We start from the raw sequence: 22604 nt of genomic DNA, 5'->3' as shown, positions 1-22604 counted from the left end.
TCATTCAGGTCAGTCCAGGTCATTCATTGGTTGTCGTAGCATTAAACGCTCTTCTATAATGCTATTGTCATCGACTGATCGCCTTGGTCGTCCCCGTGGTCTACTAGAAGCTTTCTGATTTGGTCCCGCTTCCTCGATCCAACGGACAGTCGGCTAGGATGAGCGCCAATACTACAAGAATACTCACAAAAAATGTCGTGGGTATCGCTGGCGGTTAGTTCAAATCGAAATTAGGACCAGCTAAATATGAATTGGATTCCATTGAAAAGAAAGAGATTTTTTTATTTTTAATTTTTGTTTATATTTTTTCTTTAATATATTTTTTGTATATAACTTTACTTAAAACTAAGCTTAAAAACGCTTATAGTAAAATTCAGTTTTTTCTTCAGCCTTAAATTAAGTGGGGTTTAGTGTCTTCCGGTGGTTTGCTTAGTCTAATTAATGCTAGGTATTGTCTTCCATTATGACTTAAAACTAATTAACCTAATTGGATTCGCTTTACGAGTAGTCATATCTCTCCATGTACATAATTTTCAACTAAGGCACACAAAATCCTTAACTACAAACTTAGAATTTAATTACAATTAAAATTTGTGATTTAAGCAAAAATTGGCAAATTGAACTAATTTGACTAGGTAACTGAGTAAACTATAATAAAAGCACAAAAAATATTTACAAACACTTTTACAAAACACAAAAAAAAACTCAAACGCGCAACCTTTCACTGGTGATGTGTCCCTGAACAACTGGATATTTATAAATATTTCACTTTCATCAACCAACTGTCGCCTACTGCACTCACTGCTCCTGCCACAACGATATGTAGTCAAGTATCTCGTCGTCATCGGGCGTACAGTCCTCCTCATGCAAATTGAAGCTGTCATATGGCTCAAACTTCAGCTGCAAATTCGCATCGATCTGCGCACTCGCGTTGTTATTGCTGCTGCCGCGCTGCGCTTCCGCATTAGAGTGTCGCAGCGGCGAGAGCTGCTGCTGTGGCGCTGGCGAATGCACAAAAGTGCCCGAATCAAAGGACATGCTGGAGTTGAAAGATGAGGTGGGCGAAGGGCAACCAGCATCAAGCTGTGTCTGCAGCGGCTGCGGCGAACACGCTTGCAATGCTTCGGCGGTGAGTAGCGCGGAGGTAAATTGTTGCTGATGCTGATGTTGCTGCTGCTGCTGCGACTGATGATGGTGTTGTTGTTGCTGTGTGAATGCTTGCAGCTTGCTATTAGCCGCGCTATAGTACAACTGCTCCGTTGCAGCAAGCCCGCTGGTGGCACTCGGTGAGTTGCGCGCTGGTGAATCCGCTGCGAGCAGGCTAAGATTACTGCTGGCGCTGACACTGCTGCTGAATGAACTATTACTGGATGTTGTGTTATTGTCTGTGGCGAGCGCTAATAACCCGCTAGCATTGGCGCGCGCACTGTTACACTTCTGAGCCGCGCTACTACCACCACTGCCACCCGCATTCAAGTCATCCACCAAATCCTGCAACCGTCTAATATATTCAACAGCGATGCGCAACGTATCCACTTTGCTAATTTTCTTATGCGGTCCACGGCCGCCACCTTTCAGCAAATCGGTAATGATCGTCTGTGGAATGTGTTGGCGTAGGCGCGCAAAGCTATTATTCACCTGTTTGACGCGATTGCGTTCGCGCGCATTGCGGCGCTGCACTGATTGCGTCTGATCGACACTGTAAGGTCCACCACCGGCGCTGGGCGCACGCGGCGTATATTTGCGCGTTTTAATCTCAGCACTAGCAGCAGACAACGCAGTGGGCGCCGGTGCAATATTTTGATATTTGAACATTTTCACAGCGGCTTCGAGATGACGATGAGGCGCCGATGTGCTGCTGTTGTTACTAGTTTTGCTGTAGTATTGCAGCGGTATGTTGCCTTTAGAACTATTAGTAAAGATCGCGCTACTAGACATGTTCACCATGAGAGAATGGTCTTAACAACAACTGATTTGCACGCAAAATGCAGTTTGAATATTTTTTTTTTGCTTTAACAATTTTTTGCGCGAACACTTCAAAAATGTCTACAACACAGTAACGCTTATTTTAGTTATGAAATTTTTTAAAACTTTTAAAGCTTTCTACAACTCGATTGAACTTGATCCTATGACACCTTGCACAAGAATGAGTCCCTTCGTCCTAAACCTTTGCATTTTGTACTACACTCAACAGCAACTCCTGCGCCGTGTCGCTAAGGTACGAAATTTTAACAACAGTTTAGCTGAGCATACGCGCAGAGAACAGCAAGAGAAATGGTTGAGTGCGTGCATTGAGCGCACGGGCGAACATTTAGCGTACTTTGATCAATCTGATAAACAGGTAAAAAACGAATAAACCCATCGCAGCACGCATATCCCAGCACAACGCTAGGCGGCGCAGTCGAACTGGGTAGGCACTCTAAGAGCATTGCAGGCGCTCTCTATGCTCGCTTCATCAACTTGTCCTTACCACCACTCTTATATGTTTTCTCTCGAAGTACGCCAAATTGTGGGAAACTCTCTGCCAACTAGCAACTGTATTTCTCCAGATCACATTGCTCTCCGCCACAATGCACGCTCGATCGCTCTTCATGCGACGAGATCACTCACTCGCGCCTACATTGCCGATTGTGTACTCTTACGCTACCCATACACATGAAAAGAGCGGCTTATCAGTCGAGTCTCACAGGTAAATAACAATAAATTGATATGGCTTTGGTAGTGGCATTCTTCCTTGTTCTACTCTTGCGTGCGTGTATGAGTGAGTGCGTGTAGTTTGAGGGCGACCGTGAACTCGTTTTTATGTTGTATAAACAAAAGCCAGGTAAAAAACGAAACTGTTCCCAATCTGGTTTTAAATTGCATATAGAGCACTGCCTCCTATTTGTGCGCAAGTCGCTCTTTTCCCGGTTTTACTCCTCTGACACGATCGCTCTGTGGTACTTTTTTTTGTTGTGTTTTTGGTTTGTTTGTGGTCGCTGGTTTTGAGGATTTTATTTTGATTCTGAGCAAGCAAATGTGATTTTGCGATCTCAGTGCTCATTTGGAGTTTATCAAAGGAGGTTTGGAAGCTAACGTTTTGTTGGTTAAATGGAAGCGGAAATGTACGTAAAAATTCCTTGAGTTGTCGATTTATCAAACTATATCAAATTTTAGCGAAAGCGTTTGGCGCAACTTACGCTGGGATTTTTTATAACTTCAAGTCAAAGAATTTTATTGGATATTGGTTTGCAGTTCCCAACGGCTTTAACAAACTTAGCTGCTTTCTCGGTTTTAAAATGTTTAATTTATTTTATAACCATTTTCTTACTTCTGATCAAGTTGGTAGTGGAATGTAGCAAAACTTATTCTAAATTATTGTTACTGAAGTCAATATGGAAAGTGGAATCTAATTAGCCAGCCTTCTTACGTATTGTTTAAATTTAACATATTTGTTGTAGTTGCACAACTTTTTGATTTTAATTTGGTATTTGATTATTCGTGTTTGAGAATGGCGAGCCTGCAACTTTCTAACTGGAATATGAATGAATACCCTTGCTCGATATCCAGAATCTTTGAGTGCATACTTAGCCCTCCGTTGGACACCTCTTTAAAACCTTCGGTGCCCGGTCTGACCTTTTTTCGTTCCTTCAATCCTTTTTAAAAGGTTATATCCATAAGTCGATAGAAAATAAAGTTTTAGGAAGCTACCTGGAAGCTGAAGTTATTAGCAGTAATATAAATATGTTAAAGTCACGTCCAAAGTCAAAAAAGTCTGGTCAACCAACGGAGGCTTTAGAATGAATTGCTATTCATAGTTAGTTGTAGTGGTTGTTATTGTTATTGTTGTTGTGACTGGTCTTGTTGTTGTTGTTGTTGTTGTTGTAATTGTAATTGTTGTTGTAATTGTTGTTTTGTTACCGTTGTTGTTGTTATTGTTGTTGTTGTAATTGTTGTTATTATTGCTGTTGTTATTGTTGTTGTGGGGGTTTTTTGTTGTTGCTCTTGCTGTTGCTGTTGGTGGTGGTGGTTGTGTTGTTATTATTGTTATTGTAGGAGTATAGACATTCCCCATACATGCAAGAAGAATGTTGCTGTAGTAACAGTCCTAGGCCAAATAGTTATGAACCCGGGTCGTTCGGGTAACATAGAACCGGCTGTGATAGGAACGATTCACAATTTGTACTTATAGTCTGATTTGCCCAAGCCAACATGATTATATCCGGGGCAGATCAACACTTCCTAATATTGCGATTTTTACCCAACACTGTTTTGCTGTCCTTCAAGAAAGTCATCAAGTCGATAGCTACAATTCTTAGCGACTTTTCGAAAGCATTCGATAGAGTTTCACAAAATGTTTTACTAGCTTGAAATTGAAGAATCCTGGTTTACAGCGAGAACAAATTCACAGAAAAACGTTCCGTTGTTTTTGCTATTATTCGTATGAATTGTCTACTCATCAATTATACTCAGTTTCCAGACAAATTTCGCTTGCTAACAATGGAGGGGGAGCTAAGGAAAATCGCATTGCAGTGCAGCCATAAAAGACGTTCGAGAAGAACTTTCCAGATATTCCCTTAGAAAGCAGAAAATCATATCCAGGGAAATGAATGTATCAACCAGATCCATGTCAAGACTAATTAAAGATGATCTCCACATGAAAGTTTTCCATCGCTCAACTGGTCACCTTTTGACAAGGCACTTGAAGAAAAATAGACTCGAAAGATGCAAGCAGCTACACGCAGCCAAAGACCATGAAAATATTCTTTTCACGGATGAGAAAATTTTCTTTCTTGAAGCAGTTTTTAATAAGAAAAACGACAAAATCTATGCTAAAACTTCTAAAGACGCAAAAACTTTTGTTCCAAGGGTTCAGCGTGGCCACCATCCAACCTACGTAATGGTGTGGTAGGGAGTGCCTTGTAAAGACGTTACATCTCTTCTTTTCAGGGAAAAAATGGTTAAGACCAGGGCAAAAGAGTATAAGGAGGATGTCTTAGAAGCCGTGATGAATCAGTTGAGCAGTACTCTCTTCAAGGGAGAACATTGGATTTTCCAGCAAGATTCCGCTTCAGCCCATAAAGCAAAAACCACACAGCAGTGGCTAAAAACAGAATATTCCTGAGTTCACAACTGTACAAGATTGGTAGTCTGGAAGTCCCGATCTGAATCCATTGGACTACAGTTTGTGATCAGAATTGAAGGCCTCTTGAAGGCCTCGCAGAAATTTGGAGAGTCTCAAACAATATTTGGTTCGAGCAGCGACGCCAATATCCATGGAAACCGTGCGTGCTGCAATAGCTGAATGGCCTAACTGTTTGAAGGCTTGTGTGAAAGAAATGGTAACCATTTCAAATGTAAATTTAAAATTCCCTTCTTTAATACCTACATTATTAACTAAATCTAACTTAATCAGAAAAAATATTATAATTTCATATCTATAAAGGACTTAACTTGTAGGGACACCGAGGATGCACAATGCAGTGGACGTCCAAATGAGGCGGTAACACCAGAAAACATCAAAAAAATTCACAAAATCGTTTTAAATGATTGAAAAGTGAAGTTGCGTGAGTTAGCTGACATCGTAAAGATATCAAAAAAAGGCTTTGGCTTTCTATGTTATTGCATGAGCATTTGACTATGAGAAAGATATGTTGTCTGAAAATGGGTGACGCTTTAGCTCACTGTTTTGTTTCATCAAGGCAACGAAGACAACATACTGTGTCAAAAGTCAATCAAAACAATAGCTAAACTACATGAATTGAACTTCGAATTGCTCCCACACTCACTCTATTCGACAGATTTGACCAGCGACTTCTGGCTATTCGCATACCTACAAAAAATGCTCGCCGGTAAGAAATTTCGCTCGAATGAGATTATCGCTGAAACTGAGGTCTATTTTAAAGCAGCACAGCTCTGCTACGATTTCGTTGAATAAAACTAATTTTGAACGAAAAAAAAACGTGTTTTCTTTGTTAGGTAGTTTGTAGATTCATATAAAATTAAATCGAGGCTGGTAAAAGACTGCAAAATGCGTCTGAACCAATTGGTTAGTCTAATAAGGTCACTTCCGTGTGTTTCTCGGAGTGTGAAGGGTTTGAAGTCAACAAAAGAGCTGTCAGTTCGCAAAGCGTGTGATCCAGTAACGCCAGAACTTATCTTATGTCATATAGTCTGTAATAAATCATAGATTCTTGCACTTTGAAGAAAGACTAGCATCTTCGTCCAATGCACAAAACTAAGCACATCCAAAGTTATCCAAAACTTATAAATAGTCTAAGATTGAAGTGACTCGAAGAATTCGTTCCCACGGTAGCCAGCTCTTGAACGGGTTTATATTCGGTCAAGGACTGCCACTCCAAATGCATTCCCCGTACATGTATGAGAAATGTTCGTGCTACTACAACAACAACAGTTTCAGTCGTCTGAGAGCCTAAGGCTTTGAAAACTCAAAGTAAACGAGGTTCAGTGTTGTAGAAAGGACTAGTTTAGCCGTTGGTCGAGAAAACTCGGGTCACTCCGGTATTTAGAACCGGCTGCTGTGGCAATGTAGAACTGGCTGCCAATACCGACCGTTAACAACCCATCACAACGAAAGGGTTTTCATAGTCAGAAAGGTTACTAATCTTTTACTGCTTGAAAACAGAGACAATATTGGGATTCCTGTGGCAACTTGCAAATTAAGAATAAAATATAGTATTATCCAGGAGATCAATAGGTCATGGAGAGAAGAAAATACTTTTGGCTAATTTGGCCGCAAATTGATAAGAAAATATCCGGAGAATTGCTTAACCTTTCAAGCGAGAACATCCCCAAGGTCGCCGCTTTGCGCGTGTTACCAGTCATTGGCTGTTATGTAAGCACTCATTTGGGCTAGGAGTATTTCCCCATGAATGCTTCAGAAGTTGTAGAGACGAGGAAGATGAAGAAACATTAGAACCCTTCCTCTGTAATTCTTTAGCCTTAGGTGGGAGTAGAGCAAGGTTGTTAGGACTCTCTCCCGGAACTATTTTGACTCTCTTGCGGAATTATTTGGTGTTGGGTTAAAACCTATCCTATGCTTCATAAGGCAGTCTAACTGGTTCCATTATAAAAATTAACAGTAAGGCTCCCGTGTTACACAGTGGTACTCCAACGGACCTACATGGTTGAGTGGGCTAAACCGACTGCCGCAGAAACCTAATTTAACCTAACCTATCGTAGGAGTCCCCCTTGGAGACATTTGCTAGAGCCCGAGCCACCAACCAGGTGAGTCAGAAGACATCTCTTTGACTACAACGACGAAATCCGAACCAAACACAAGTGAAACTTCTGGACCGGAGAGTATTTAAACAGGCATTAAACGACATTAGTCGGGATACTCTTACCACGTTCCTAAACTCCCGCCCCTATAAAGCCGTTTTTGGAGTCCAACCAGCACCCTTTGCATATAAAGAGCTTCACCTGGCACAGTAATCCCCCTTGCATACATTTTCTAGAGCCCCAGCCACCAACTAGGCGCGTCAGGAGACATCTCTTTGAGTACAACGACCAGACCCAATACCAAACACTACTGAAATTATTGTACCGGACAGTATATAAACAGGCATTACACAACATTCATCGGGAGACTCTTACCATCTTCCTAAACCCTCCACCTTCGAATGCCGCTATTGGAGTCCACTCACCCCGCTTTGCATATGAAGAGTTTCAGCTGGTATAGGAATCCTCCTTGCATACATTTTCTAGGGCCCGCGCCACCAACCAAGCGAGTCAGGAGACATCTCTTTGATTACACCGACAAGATCTGAACCGAAGCGACCGGTATATAGACAGGCCGGGCAGTATATAGACAGGCAATTAACGACATTCGTCGGGAGACTCCTACCATTTTCCTAAACTGCCTACCCTCGAGTCATTATTGCTGTTTTTGGAGTCCAATCACCACCCTTTGCATATGAAGAGCTTCGGCTGCCATAGGAATCCCCCTTACAGACCTTTGCTGAAGCACGAGACACCAACCAGGCGAGTCAGAAGACATCTATTTGATTACAACGACGAGGTCTAGGGCCAAACACAATTGACAGTATACAGACAGGCATTAAACGACATTCGTGGGGAGACTCTTACAACCTTCCTAAACTCCCGACCCTCGAATGCTTTTGGAGTCAATCACCACCCATTGCAGACGAAGAGCTTTAGCTGTCTCGTGAGACCCGCGTAACTTTGGTTCAAATACGGTTTAGATATTGTAGCAGGATAAACTCCTGCCTCCCCAGAATGGACCACGACATACTCAATATATGTATTTCCGGCATGTGGTATCTTCGCGGTACGTATTCCAGTGCACGATACTAACCACCTACTCACATGCCCTATTCAGCCCACTCACCTAACACCTCTGTCCCTCTGGATCCAACCTGTCGACACAGCTCGTTAACTGGTCCTACCGTTGGACGGGTTAGACGATGACGATCGGTGATTTCACCGCACTTGCAGGCCCTACTGAACTGCAGTGACTACTAAAATAACAACAATAACAAAACACAAAATATCTATTCAGGGGGCAGCGAGTCTGCCATAGTTTTCATCTCCAATCTTTGACTAGTAAATTTGGTGTTTTTCTATTTGTAGGTAATTTTTATTCATAATCCCTAAATTCAACTACTCCTAGTAGAAAGAGGAAAGAAAATATTCTCTGTGTTGCAAGGGTACTGGTCCATTTATGGAATTTAATTTTACTTTATTCCCCAAATCGGAACAGCAGCATTCCAAGTCATATTCCGGCCGAGGTTACTTATCAAATTTCTAAAACATAAAGTCATTAAGGCCAAAAGATCTAATCAGGTACTATTAAACGCGTTATGCATTTTTTTATTATCAGTTTTTCCGCTTGCCAGCCGAAAAGTGCCAGACAAATTTGTAAACAACTGCAACCTACGCGAGCTCGCCATGCATTACCCTACATACCTTGCCCTTAGTTAGTGAGGCTCGTCGCTTCACTTAATATTTTTAGCCTCATTTCCCAAAATATCCTGCGACAAGTCATTAAGCCTGTACGAGTATGCGATATGCGAGCATGAAGCATAGTTCCGGGCGTGTGTGCTACGTGGAACGTGACGCTTGTCCTGACGACAACCCAACAGCGGAAAGGTGTAAGCGCGATGCCAAAAAGCAATTATGCAGGACAAAATTACTATAATAATTAACAAAAACTTATATGCAGATACACCCTGGCCACACGTGCAACAACGACGGCAACTAGTTAAACCGTACATGCAACAAGGCAAAAATCAAGGGCATCACACAGGGTCCGACACTTGTGAGCATGCAGCGCTGCATTGCTACGAGGGTTGGTTAGAGTAGATACATTTAAAATTAAAATGCGGGGTGACAACATTCAAAAACTAGTGAACACGGAGGCTTTAACATTTTTTCAGAAAAAAAATAAATAAAATAAAAAAACAAAACAAAAAAGAAAAAAAAAAAATAAAAAAAAATTAAAATAAAAAGTAAATAAAAATAAAAATTTGTAACTGCATTTGATTTAACATTAATCAGCATCACCGTATCGGAACTGGTCGCAGTAGTAGCTGCAACGCATTGCATTTTACTTCCCCGGTAGATTTTTGTTAATATTTTAATTAAATGCAAGCCCTTAAAGGGCTCACACATACATACATACATGCAAACATAGTATCTAAAGCCTGCTTGTACTAAATAAAAAAGTGGTGTTGATTGTTTGGTTGTTGGTGCCGTTGCCAGTGTCGGTGTAGGCCAGCGGCCACGCAACAGGCACGGCACGTTTACGCGTGCATGTGTGAATGTCCATTGTTGCTGTTGTTGGCACGCTGTTGGCGCAACGGCGCGTGGCAGGTGTATTTACGAATTATGTGCTCGTCAAGTTGTAGGCACCACTTTCTGAGGGGAAAAATATAAACAAAATACAAAAAAAATACCAAAAAAATACAAAAAAAAAAAAAAATAGAAAAAATTAAAAACAAATATAAAAAAACGTCGAAAAGATATCAAAAAAATTCGAAAAAAATAGTAAAAAGAAAAATGCATTGCTAGGGGATGAATTTTAATGTAGCTGCACTAAAATCTAAGTGCGAGGGTCGCAAGCAAAATAAAATTAATCTACAAAGACCTTCAAAGGATTGCTGCCGAGACTGGAGTTCAGGCTGAACTAAATATTAGAGTTGGAAGACAATTTTTTTCGTGTTAAAATGCAGCATTTTAAAAGTCCTAGAAGTCAGCTCGAAAGTATTGTAAAAGGTGATTAATTTAGAGATATCGGATTTTAAATTGAAATAAAACAGCGAAAATTCAAATTGACTTGCAAATCTTTATTATTTATGTGTAGAACCATTCATCACATTTTAGTTCATAGAGATAATCCCTTTGAAATGTTGGCCGCAACTGCACCGTAATTTGGTCAACCATAAACGCCAATTTTTAATGACACGCTGGAAGACTTCGGTCCGTATCTCGTGAATAACTTTAGTTTGCTGAAAGTTGGCTTGGAAGCTGGTTCATCACAAAGCAACTAGACTTTACATACCCTCACAAATGAATGTCCAAAGGTGTGACATCACACGATCTTGGTGGCCAGGTGGCCAATCCACTGGACCGACACGAGATATAATTTACTCACCGAAACGACGACGCAGTAAAGGTGTCTTTGGGAAAACGTGGGGTCTTTCTCTTAGCAAGGTCCTATGGATCTACACGGCTATGATAAGACCCATAGAGCATCAGTGGTCTGGATGAGTCAACACCCTTTCGTGGAAGTGAGGACCTTGTCGAGACTACAACGCACTATGGCCATCTGTTGTGCCAACGCTTTTCCGACGACTTCAGGACCAGCATTAGATGCTTTGGTTAGTCTACTACCACTTGATGTTTTCATCCAAGAAGAGACCTTGAAGGCTATCTGCAGGCTGTAACACAATGGGAAATGGTACGGCCCCTGTCCGACATTGTACAACAGAGAAGGCATGGACTTCAATCCAATGATCCTCTCCTTTAACTACGTCCCATCATGAGTCGTACTTGAAAAGAGATACAGTGTGGTATTGCCAGAGGCCAAATTGTGGTCAAACTCTGAAAATGAGCCCGGCAAACACTGTTTTCGCATTTTCACGGATGGCTTCAGGACCGAGCACGGTTTCAGGTTTTGATAATCCAGCAGAACAAAACTACTCTTTGCTCTTAGAACGCACGCGTCTATGCTTCAAACGGAGGTGCGAGCTGTTCAAGATGCGATGAACTTTCTTATGGAAAAAAGAAGGGATGCATATCTGTATTTGTCTGCAGCGCTCATGGCCTTAGACGGCATTCCAACCACTTCAGGGGTAGTTGAGTCCTGTAAATCCAGGCTGAATTATGTTGGCATACTTAATAGCCTGATCCTAACATGGGTCCCGGGTCACGTGGGTATCGCGGGTAGCGAGGCCTCTGACTCTTTGGCTAGGATGGGCTCTGAGGCGAACTTCTTAGCCCGGAGCCCCTTCAGCCAATCCTTTCTGCAGCCATCAAAGCCACGATTACCAACCCACAAGTAAGCTTGCATACAGAGAAGCTGCAGCTGGACAAAAGTGGTGTTACCTGTCATATCCGACCGACTGTCGCAGATCCTTCTGTGATTAAGCAGAAGGGACTGTGGGCAGCTGGTTAGACTGATGACGGGCCACTTATTATGGGCGAAGCACATGGAAAAGGTAGGCATCTCCGACAGTCCACTCTCTGATCAACATATGGAGAGGACGATAAGACGGCGGACCACTTTCTGTGCGTCTGCCCGGCCTTCGCTTGAATCAAGCTTGAGGTCTTTGGCACTGATGGGTTAAGGTGCGACCACTTTGGCTCCTTGGGACCACAAGATCTACTCAGATTTCTACGGAGATCGGGTAGATTTAAAGAAAATTTAAAAGGGAACCCGAGTGCAATATAATGGATTTAATATTATCAGAGTGCTGAACTTGCTAGACTGTCCCGACAAAAAAAGAGAACAAAGTAAATCCATTGTTTCACGAACTGTATTGCAAGTAGCGCCGTCTTGTTGGAACCATATATTGCAGAGATCACGAACTTCAATGGTCGGCATCAAAAAGTCGTTTATCATGGCATTCGTCATTCGCTGTTCACTGTTCAGCCGAAATATGACAATTTTCCTTATTGACTTAGCCATTAAGCCAAAAATGGGTCCCATCGTGGTTCACCACCTGAGCGCGCGATGAACACTTTTCACAGAGCGTCGATTTTTGTAAAACAATTCTACGATTTGTAAACAAATTTGGGGCGTTCTATGATAAAATATCAATGAATACCGAAAAAAATTGTGTATTTTGTTTGACTGTTGTCCCGCGTGATCTGTAGAAAAACCCCTATTAGAAAAAGTACCTCCTCTGATCACCCTTTATATCTGCATATAATTCAAATTCAAGTTCAAAATTGTTGCTTCTACTAATACATTTCAAGTTACAAAACAAAATACTTACACATATTTTCTACTCATACACATACATATGTATATTGTACATGTCTATGTATGTATATTTTCCTCCACTCAGCCGCTTTAGTGGTTATTGAATCCCAGCTCAATTCTCAGCTGTTAGATAGCAATCGCTGACCGCGGGGCTCGTGTGGCCACCACCATCATCAACAGCACCACTACCAGCGCTGCCCTTCCCGGTTTTTGCGCTGATCTGTTTCCCTGCTTTTTTGCTTATTGTTGCCAAATATCGGCTTTCGTCTGCTGATTTACGTTTGATTCCTCCTTTCAGCTTATAAAGTTCTTGTTGTTATTGTTGTTATGGTTACTTTCTTTACACACACACACATACACACTCAAATGTTTATTTGTATTTCCCTTATTATTGTCCTGTGCGTTTACTTGTGTGTGTGTGTGTGTGCACGCATGTTGCAAAGCACAAAAAACCCTCAATTCAGTGGCACAGGCCATTAGATGCGGTCAAGTTGAAAACATCTGCCAGGTCAGATCGATTTCTTTTCTTCCCTTTTTGATTTTTATTGCACTCGCCATGACTTTTGTTTTCTTCGTTTGCATTTTTATTGGTTTTGTTGTCTTTCTATCTCTTTCTATTTTCATTTGCTTGGAATATCCACGTGGAAGAGTTTTCTGGGGCTAACTGCGGTTGTATAAAACGCGCTGACTAGTTTTTGATATCACTAAAATTATGTCCTAAGGGAGTGATTATTATATTGGAAAAGGTTTTGAAATATCAGTATGAATATTTACTAGTTGGTGCCGGCAGCTTCGCTTGCTTAAAGAATGGAATGCATTAAATATAAATCGGTTGAGCTATTTTGGGAGCCAGTTACTTTGGGAGAACATTCGGTATGCAGATCAGTGCCTGCTTTTTTTAAAGCCTGACCTTGTGGTTTATTAGTTGTTATTGTAAAATATAAGCAAATCAGAAACTGAACTCGCTTGAACTTAATAGGTAATTTTTTGGCATAATTGGCTTGCGTGGATTAAAGAAAAATCTCACCGTTGCTTGAATAATATTCGTTTGTGTTTTTTTTAACGCTCAAACTTGTATGATTGCGAGGACTACGAAGTTTTAAACTTCTTATTTTTCTATAATAATTTTTTTAAAATCATTGAATTGGTTTTTCTCTGATGCACCTCGAAAAAGTTTGAAAATTGCAGGCGACGTCGTGAAGTAATCTTCTTAAGTCAATAAAGGTTTTCATCTAATTCCGCTTTAAAAAATAGATGCACCAACTTTATATTAAAATATAATTCCAATACGTCTGATTTATTTAGAGTTAAAACGGTAGTAAAGCAGGGAGACGCGTTGTCTACGCTTGTGTTCAATCTGATCCCAGACTATATAATAAATTGGGCACAGCACACTTAAATTCCAATCGGCAGGCATGCTTTCCTCGGACCATATTTTAAATAGGAGCTGATGCATGCACCTCATCAGCTCCTCGCTGCCATTCTACTATTCAAAGCTCAGCCGGCTTTGTTGTTCTTTAGCCGCGCTATCGCTATTCTCACCTCGTTATGGTCGGGTAGCGGAACGACAGTTCCATTGTCTACGATTAGGGATCTTCACATTCCCTGTTATATGAGCAGCTGTCACTATTTAACCGATTCGAGAAGTGCTCCGTCCATAATTTAAGCACGCTCTAGATGTCAGTTACCAGATCGCCGTCTTTCTTCTTACAGGAATCCATCTGTAAGCTGCTGAACTTTCTGGTAGAATTTTCGGGCGTTTTTCTTATTGGCCGTCATCACAAGCTCCTCGCACTCACATATTTCGACCTCCGACCTCTTCCTCTTTCTAGCTTTCGGAAGCCACACATGGCTCGCATTGCAACCGTCGCAGCGTGGCTCTATAGGCAGCATCATTTCTTTGCGCAGCAGCATGACATTCCTTGTGGTACCAGCTGTTTTTTTCGGGCTCGCCGGAATCTGATTTCTTCTTCGGCGGCGGTACGTAAAGAAGAAGAAATGTTGCCCGATTGTTCGTGTATGCTGGATTGTTAGGCAGTACTCTCTGAATCTTCTGGCTGTCTTTTGCGAGTGCAGCTTTTCGATGTCTAAAATTCTTTGCGTAGTTAGATGTAAGGTTTAACCTGCACAGAGACGTGTGCATGATTCGGCTGCAACGAGGTATTGATCCGAGTCGATGTAGGGTCCTCGGATCCTATATAGGTAGATCTAAAACACTATAAGCGTGTCTTCCATCTGTCAGCACACATGATCGATCAGGTTTTGCGTTTTTCGATCAGGAGACATCCATCTAGCTTAGTGTATTTTCTTACGCTGGAATCTGTTGCGGCAGACTACCATGTTTCGAGCCCCGGTGAAGTCGATCAGCCTCTTTCCGTTGCCGGATGTTTCGTTGTGCAGAGTGAATACCAATATTGTGATACCAAAAATTTCCTCCTTGCCCTGGCGTTGAAGTCGCTAAGCACGATTTGTGTGCTGCGGCGGCGGGAAGCGCTCATAGGAACGTTCCAGGTGCTCATAGAAGCAATCTTTGGTCGCATAATCCTTATCTTACGTCGGGGCGTGGGCGACAATGAGCAAGATGTTGGAAAATCTCGCTTTGGTGCGAGACGCTCGTCCACCGTAGTGAACGAAGTTACTTGGCGCCGAACTTTCTCTGCCACTATAAATTCAACACCGCATTTGCGCTCCTTTACATGACAGCTCCAGTAGACGTCGCAAGGTTCTATATTATTCTTGCCTGGCCGCGTCCATCGCATCTCTTGAATGTGAGTGATGCTAGCCCTTGTACATCAACCAAGCGGGCAGGGACACCTTTCCCATTAAGGGACCGGTCATTTCAGGTGCATGCCCTCAAATCGTAATCCTTAGTTCATTCGGAGTGGTTGTCATCAGTATAGGTAGTCCTCATCCGAGGCTTTATTTGTGTTTGCATTGGAGGGGGATTCTTAAGTGACGGGTCCCAAACCCAGCGCACAACCAGCTATCCTGGGTTGGTTCGCCTTTTCACATTAGCTCGCTCTCGAACGGGTATTCGGAAGCTGCCCAGAGGATACTTGGAATAAGCCCGGAAGTTGTGAGCTGCTTAGACCGTAAGCAGAAGAATCGTCCTGGCCACTCCCAAGTGAATGGCAATCAGCGACTTTGCGCACATGCGTGGACTTCTACGTATGGAACCATCTTCCATGGAAAAATCTACCTATTCTAAATATACCTATATTCACTATCTACTTTCACATGGTAATGTCAAAATAGATCAATTTAATTCAAAATCTCAAATCTCATATCATAAAACTTCAAGAAATCAAGAAGTAACAAAAACTGATTTCTCTCTCACATACACACATACATACAAATGTCCTTGTGTATGCAAGTCGCTTTCCCATACCAAATTGCTACTGGTTTTGTTCTTTCATAGAAAATAATTCTTCCTCAACATTTTGAGAACAACTTACAAGGCGCATCATTAGGCATTGTTCCTGGCATATCGGTCCATTGTTCGCGTCAAACTATTTGCATTGCCTGAAATGACATGCCGAAGGAGGAGATGGAAAAGTGATTTTTCAAATGGAAAATGTCAACTCACAGCCACAGCGGCGGTTTATTTCAATATTTGAATAGCCATGAAAAGAAAGGGTACTCGACACATACACCAAAAGGATAACATCGACAACAAAAGCAACATCATCACCAAAAATGCGCACAAAACCAGACAAAATGTTAACCAAACAACAAAAGCAGCAAAAGAAAAGCCAAAGGAAAGTGTTAATGATGCGCATTGAAAATCGCAAACAATGCAAGTGAGTATGGAAAATAGTGGAAAAGTGAAAGGATATGCAAAAGAATGCAAAAAGATATGAGCATGCGAAAAAAAAGATAAATTATAATTTACGGTGGCTGCGCATTTTTCGTGCGTCATGGCATGGCTGGTCGCTCGATCGATCTGGCTGTCGGTTTGTCGGCTTTTCTTGTTTGACATTTGCGAAAGCGAAAATTGACACGGGTTTTGCGGAGCCAAAATCGATTTATTCTCCACAATCAAAAAAAAAAACTAGAAAAAAAGAAAATCTGCAAATATAGAAAAATTGTTACAAAAGCAATGGCAACACCTGGTCGATTGCAAAAATTGAACAATGCTGAGAAAATGGGGAAAAATTATACAAAAATTTATGGAAGAAAAAAAAAATGCCGTTTTGATATAAAATAAAAGCGAAAGGATTGGCTGGCTGCTGCTGCATTGAATTTGCAGTGCGGAACTGCCGAAAGACGGAAATGCGCTTATAAGGAAGTGAGTTGCATGCCACACACGCACACACACACACAAACGCCACCAATGCATTGGCACTCACCTAGTAATTGCCTGCATGCATAAATACTGTTGTTCTGGTACTACTGCGCTGATGTGGCTACTGAGGGGTCTGAAGTACCGAAGTGCCTTAGTGCCTGTCGCTTGGGCCGCTTGCGTTGCAACGTTGGCGTTCTGACAGCAAATCAATGCGTAATGAACTCATCAAAATTCCAGTTGTTGTCAATGGGCTGCTGCTAGTCGTGTTTTTTTTTTGTGGTGGGACTGAAGTATAATGGAACAACAAGGGGTAGAACATTGGCTGCTAAAAAGCCTTGCTAACGGGGTTGCCCACTTTTATAAAAATTTTGAAAATAAATTTCCGTCATGTGGGTGGTGAGGGTTATTTGAGTTTACCCAAGTATTTTTACATTGTCGAGAGAGAAAAACTGAAAAGTAAACTGGAAAAATGTTGGAAATTTAATAATTTTGAGATTTAGTCAATAATAAGAATTTTGATATCAATTTTTTGAAATCATATATCTTTGGTGTTTTTTTAACATTTTTTTATTTTGTAACATTTTTTTTTAAATTTTCGGAAAATTTTTTGGAAAGAAATGCTTGCTAACATTTTTAACTTTTTTTTTAATTAATATAAAATAAACTTTTTGAAAATATTTTTCAAACATTTTTTGAAAAAATTTTGAAAAATTAAATAATTTTGCAATTTATTCAATGTGGACAATTTTGATACGAAATTTTTAAAGTTCAAGTTTGTTTTAATTTTTTGGTATAAAATAAACTTTAAAAGGCACTGAAGGCGCTAGTAGCCAGTGTGCTAATTAAGTTAGGGTTATATTGTATATATCTCCTATAAAAAAAAAATAATAAACCTAAAAATTTTTTTTGGGAAATTTTTTGGAATAAAATTGTTTTTGTAAAATTTGAAAAATTTTTGAAAAAATAAATAATTTTGAGACTTATTTGGTATAGATTTTTTAAAGTCAAACATCTTTGATTTTTTCGAACATTTTCAACATTTTTTTTTTAATTTTTCGGTATAAAATAAACATTTAAAAAATTTTTTTTGGAAATCTTTTTTGTAAACTTTCAAACAATTTTGAAAATTTTAATAATTTTGAGACTTATTGAAAATTTTGGTATAGGTTTTTTAAATTCCAATATCTTTGATTCTTTGTAACAGTTTTAAATTTTTTTTTACTCTTTTGTTATAAAATAAATAAAAAAAAATTTTTGTAACATTTTTTTTGAAAATTTATTGGAACCTGGAGGTCTGTAACTCGATCTTAACAACCGCGATGTTAGTTCTGCCTTTTCCAAACCGGGTAAAAAAACAAAACGAATGGGTCTGGAGGACAAAACGAAGTACCTCCTGTCATCAAACAAACAGTCGGCGCACTCGCGTATCGGCACCAACGACACTGTTGACAGTTATAATTTCGAGGTTGTAAAAGACTTCGTTTATTTAGGAACCAGCATTAACACCGATAACAATGTCAGCCTTGAAAAATCCAACGTAGAATCTCTCTTGCCAACAAGTGCTACTTTGGACTAAGTAGGCAACTGAGCAGTAAAGTCCTCTCTCGACGAACAAAACTAACACTCTACAAGACACTCATCATGCCCGTCCTAACGTATGGCGCAGAAGCTTGGACGATGACAACATCCGATGAAGCGACGCTTGGAGTGTTCGAGAGAAAGATTCTGCGTAAGATTTTTGGACCTTTGCACGTTGGCAACGGCGAGTATCGCAGACGATGGAACGATGAGCTGTATGAGCTTTACGACGACATAGACATAGCGCAGCGAATAAAGATCCAGCGGCTTCGTTGGCTGGGTCATGTCGTCCGAATGGATATAAACGCTCCGGCTTTGAAAGTATTCGATGCGGTACCAGCTGATGGTACCAGAGGAAGAGGAAGGCCTCCTCTACGTTGGAAAGATCAGGTGGAGAAGAACTTGGCTTCACTTGTTGTGTCCAACTGGCGCCAGTTAGCACGAGAAAGAAACGACTGGAGTGCTTTGTTAAACTCGGCCAAAATCGCGTAAGCGGTTATAGCGTCAATTAAGAAGAAGAGAGGTCTGTAATGCGTCTGATAAGCCCCAGTGAAGTACATTCGTGCGCGATATATAGTTTATAGGTTCCGTGTTCGACAAACATTAAACAACCAAATGGCAGATGTCGAGTTCCGAAATGACGTCCAATTGTAAGACACCCAATTTGCGAGCTCCTTAAATTTCAGAAGAAGCGCGATAGAAGCATCTATCGTAATTATAAATTACTTCACTTATCGTTTCCAAGAAGTTGGTCTCAGAGAAATACTATGAATCTGTCCCCATAGTGGTCCCCCGAAATGGAAGATCAAAGTAAGTCTTGAAATCTAGCAAGGCACCTATTTGGTCAGCATGTGCTACTTTTGCCTGTGTGAACAACTGATGAAGAAAGTCCACTCTCGGCGCGCAGAAATTGTAACTCATAAAGTCCTCATCATGTTTAAGGATGACAACATCTTTGGAGTGTCCAAAATGAAGCAGAAAATTTATGCGCAACGTCGGACATTGCTGAAGATGGAATGATGAATTGTATGAGGTTTGCAGTGACAGAAGACAGAAGAGGAGTTCTTTGCGTTGAAAAAACTAAGTGGTGAAGGTATGTGGTTTTTCCTCTTTTCTTCATCGCTAGTCAAGCTGCTATTAAAGTAAAAATGAGAAATGAGAGAGTTGACGAGCTTGCTAAGGCAGGCACCCGTTTGCCTAAAATGAATACGTCGAAAGTAGGTATATCTTCCACTCTCAGTTTTGAAGGCAGAACTAGAAGAAGAACTAACTCTGTAAGCAAGGTCTATATAGGAAGCCTCAACCTCACACAGATTACCAAAATAATGCTACGAACTTGCAACACGAAAGCAGCTAGCTTTAATCTATCTTCCCGAGAAAGGAATGTAAAATATTGGTTGAAATACTGACGGGACATTGTCGCACTCTATATCACGTAGCTAAAATAGGATTGGTTCAGAACGACGCGTGTACTTATGCGAAGAAGAAAAGGGTAGGTTGGAATACTTCCTTTGCCACTGGCCTGCCCCAAGCAGAACTCGTTATAACTCCCTGGGATCGGTATACTTTTCATTTCTGAAGGATGAAAAAAGTTTAAACTGCATATTAAAAATCGTCAAGATATGAATTACAAACTATTATATGTTCAACACGACTCTAATAACACTGCTAACACTACGACCAATTGTGGGCTATGTGAAGTGCATTCTGATCAGCCAGATACAAGATAATCTAAAACCGCGGAAGATTGGATGAGTTGTATGAGGCTTGCAGTTGCTCGAAAATCAAAGAGCCAGCGAGTCGGGCTAGGTTAGAGCGCGTGAAGGGGTACAAATGCTACAGCTCGGAAAGTAACCAAAAATCAAAAATTCGTTCTTTGTGATACCATTGTAAAGGAGATAAGAAGGCTGTGAAGAAAGAAAAGATGAGGAGAAGGGGATGTGTATTGGTAAGGACAACCGAACGATGACTGATTTACTGTGATGTTAGCCTCTTCGTACTACTGATGAAATTCATCAGATTTTTAACACCCTTGTCTACTATATCAGCAGGCGTCGTAAAGAGATGAAAGCCAAGATGCTGATGGTAACAGTGGAAGAAGGAAGGCCTCCTTTGCGTTGGAAAAACCAAATGGTGAAGGTAGTTGGTTTTTCCTCTTGTGCTTGGTTAGTAAAAAGAAGAAACGGTAAGCCAACTTTGTCGAACATTGCCGAAACTACAGAGGCGCTTTTGCGGTAATTAAGAAGAAGCACTAATCATCTGATTATTTTTAAATTAATGTTTTAAAGCAGGAATTTATATACTTAAATTATATATGAAAGTGGCGGCCGCCATAGCCGGATGGCTTGGTGCGTGACTACCATTCGGAAGTGCATAGGTTCGAAAACCCATGCACGAAACCGCAAAAAGATAAACAAAGATTTTTTACCGATTGCGGTAGCCCCTCGGCAGGCAATGGCAAACCTCCGAATGTATTTCTGCCAAGAAAAAGCTCCTCATAAAAACAGTTTCTGCTCGGAGTCGGCTTAAAAGTGTGGGTATTTCCATTTTACAATACGCTCGACACAAATAGGAGGGGGAGAGTGTACGCGCCAATTATTTTATTTTTTTTAATATATTTATTTAGTTAATTAACCTAATAGTTTTTAATAAATATTTTTAAGCAGGAGTTTATAGCTTCATAAAAATTGGATTTGTTCTCCTATAAATTAAAAAAAGAGAACGAAAATTTTAATGTGGCAACACCAATTAAATTGCTGTTAAATGTTATTTTCGTACTTACTATGCATACATACACACACACACCTACTTCTATGTGTATGTGTGTGTCTCTGCATGTTCACTGAGAAGCTTTCGCTTTCTGTAACCGTCAATCCAATCGATCATTCATCATTTGTTGCATTGCCTGACTCCATGTTGCACATTGATTGGTTAGCGCTGTTGTTCTGATCATTTAATTAGAGAAATAAGTGAAATACTCCGAACACCTCATTGCGGCTGGCACAGAATAGCTAATCAGGCACCTACGCCGCAGCACCAGCAACAGCCAAACCAAGTTGCTGCAGTTGTTGCAGTTGCAGCCGTGTGGCATAAATGAATTGGAAGAAGTGTTTTTGTTTTTTGCTAAATATATACATACGACTGCGTGTTGTTGTATTGCATGGCGCATGCCAAGGTGTAGCCAGCAGCAGCCTAAAAAGCCAACGCACAAACACACAAACGAAATGCGGAGTGTTGCATGGCCAGCAAAGGATTTACTTTTGACTGGGCGTATGCGTGTGGTTGACATGGAATTTCCACCGAGTTGCTCATTACTCTGGCGCTAATGAGCCGAGGTGATCGTGAGCTGAATAGTTACAATTTCACTGGAACTGCTCGAACTGCGGGTTGGTGCAATGAAGGATTTGCTTGACTGAAATTACGCGATCTTAAATTAATTAACACAAAGGCGCATTGTTGGCGCAGCATGCAAAAAAAAAATGGAGAAAAAAAAACTAAAAAATAAATAAAAATCAAAATACAAAAACAAAAAACGCTTAAATGGTAATAACAATATGTAGTTGCGGCCCGCAGGAATTTGAGTAATCTCAATAGGTTTTAGTAGCCATTCGCAGCAGGCTTGAATGTGGCAATAACAATACGTATAAAATTTTTAATATTTACTTAACTGCTATTTATTTGTACATAAAAGCAGTTTACTGCTGCATTAACTAAATCTATTAATTAACATTTTCTTTTTTGTGGCAACATAGTTGCGCGCTTCATAGTGTCCAAGCAAGGCAAAAAACCAAAAAAACAGAAATAATCCAAACAAAATGGCGCAATGAAACCAGCACACAAAGCAATTTTTACAACTTTACTCAAACACAATCCGCCAATTCATAGCCTTCGCCGCTCTACTTGTGATATATACATACGCATACATACACACACATACTCACTGACTGCAATCCACATACGATCGTAGCCTCGTAAAATCGCCACCAAGGTGGCAGCGCCTCCCATAAAATGCCACTTGATGATTTTTACGGCCACAAGACGTGACCGCCGTCATTGCCACTGCCGCTTGGCTATCAAACAGCGCACAGCTCCCTACTACACACATACACACCCCAGCTTACATATAAGCAAATGTGTATGTGTGTGTGTGTTTGTGCCAATCAATGGGTCACATAAAAGTTCGCACAACTTTGTTGCGCATCCTAAAATCGGGAGAGTAGCAAACATTTTATTAAATTAAAACACAATTTGAGCATCGTAAAGAATCATTTACAACCAAATACCGGTGATATA

General features: G+C 40.7%; 1 protein-coding gene across 1 annotated transcript; it reads right to left on the bottom strand.

The window, feature by feature from the left end:
* Window positions 1-372: 372 nt before the first annotated feature.
* Window positions 373-2129, bottom strand: LOC128856285 (achaete-scute complex protein T4). Its single transcript, XM_054091582.1, has one exon. It carries the CDS (start codon window positions 1945-1947, stop codon window positions 799-801), a length of 1149 nt encoding a protein of 382 aa, XP_053947557.1. The 5' UTR covers window positions 1948-2129; the 3' UTR covers window positions 373-798.
* Between the last annotated feature and the right edge of the window lie 20475 nt (window positions 2130-22604).

This window comes from Anastrepha ludens, chromosome 3 (genome assembly GCF_028408465.1).
Source record: "Anastrepha ludens isolate Willacy chromosome 3, idAnaLude1.1, whole genome shotgun sequence".
In the NCBI taxonomy this organism is placed as follows: domain Eukaryota; kingdom Metazoa; phylum Arthropoda; class Insecta; order Diptera; family Tephritidae; genus Anastrepha; species Anastrepha ludens.
The sequence above is the reverse complement of the archived record's forward strand: the minus strand, read 5'-3'. Positions and strand labels throughout refer to the sequence as shown.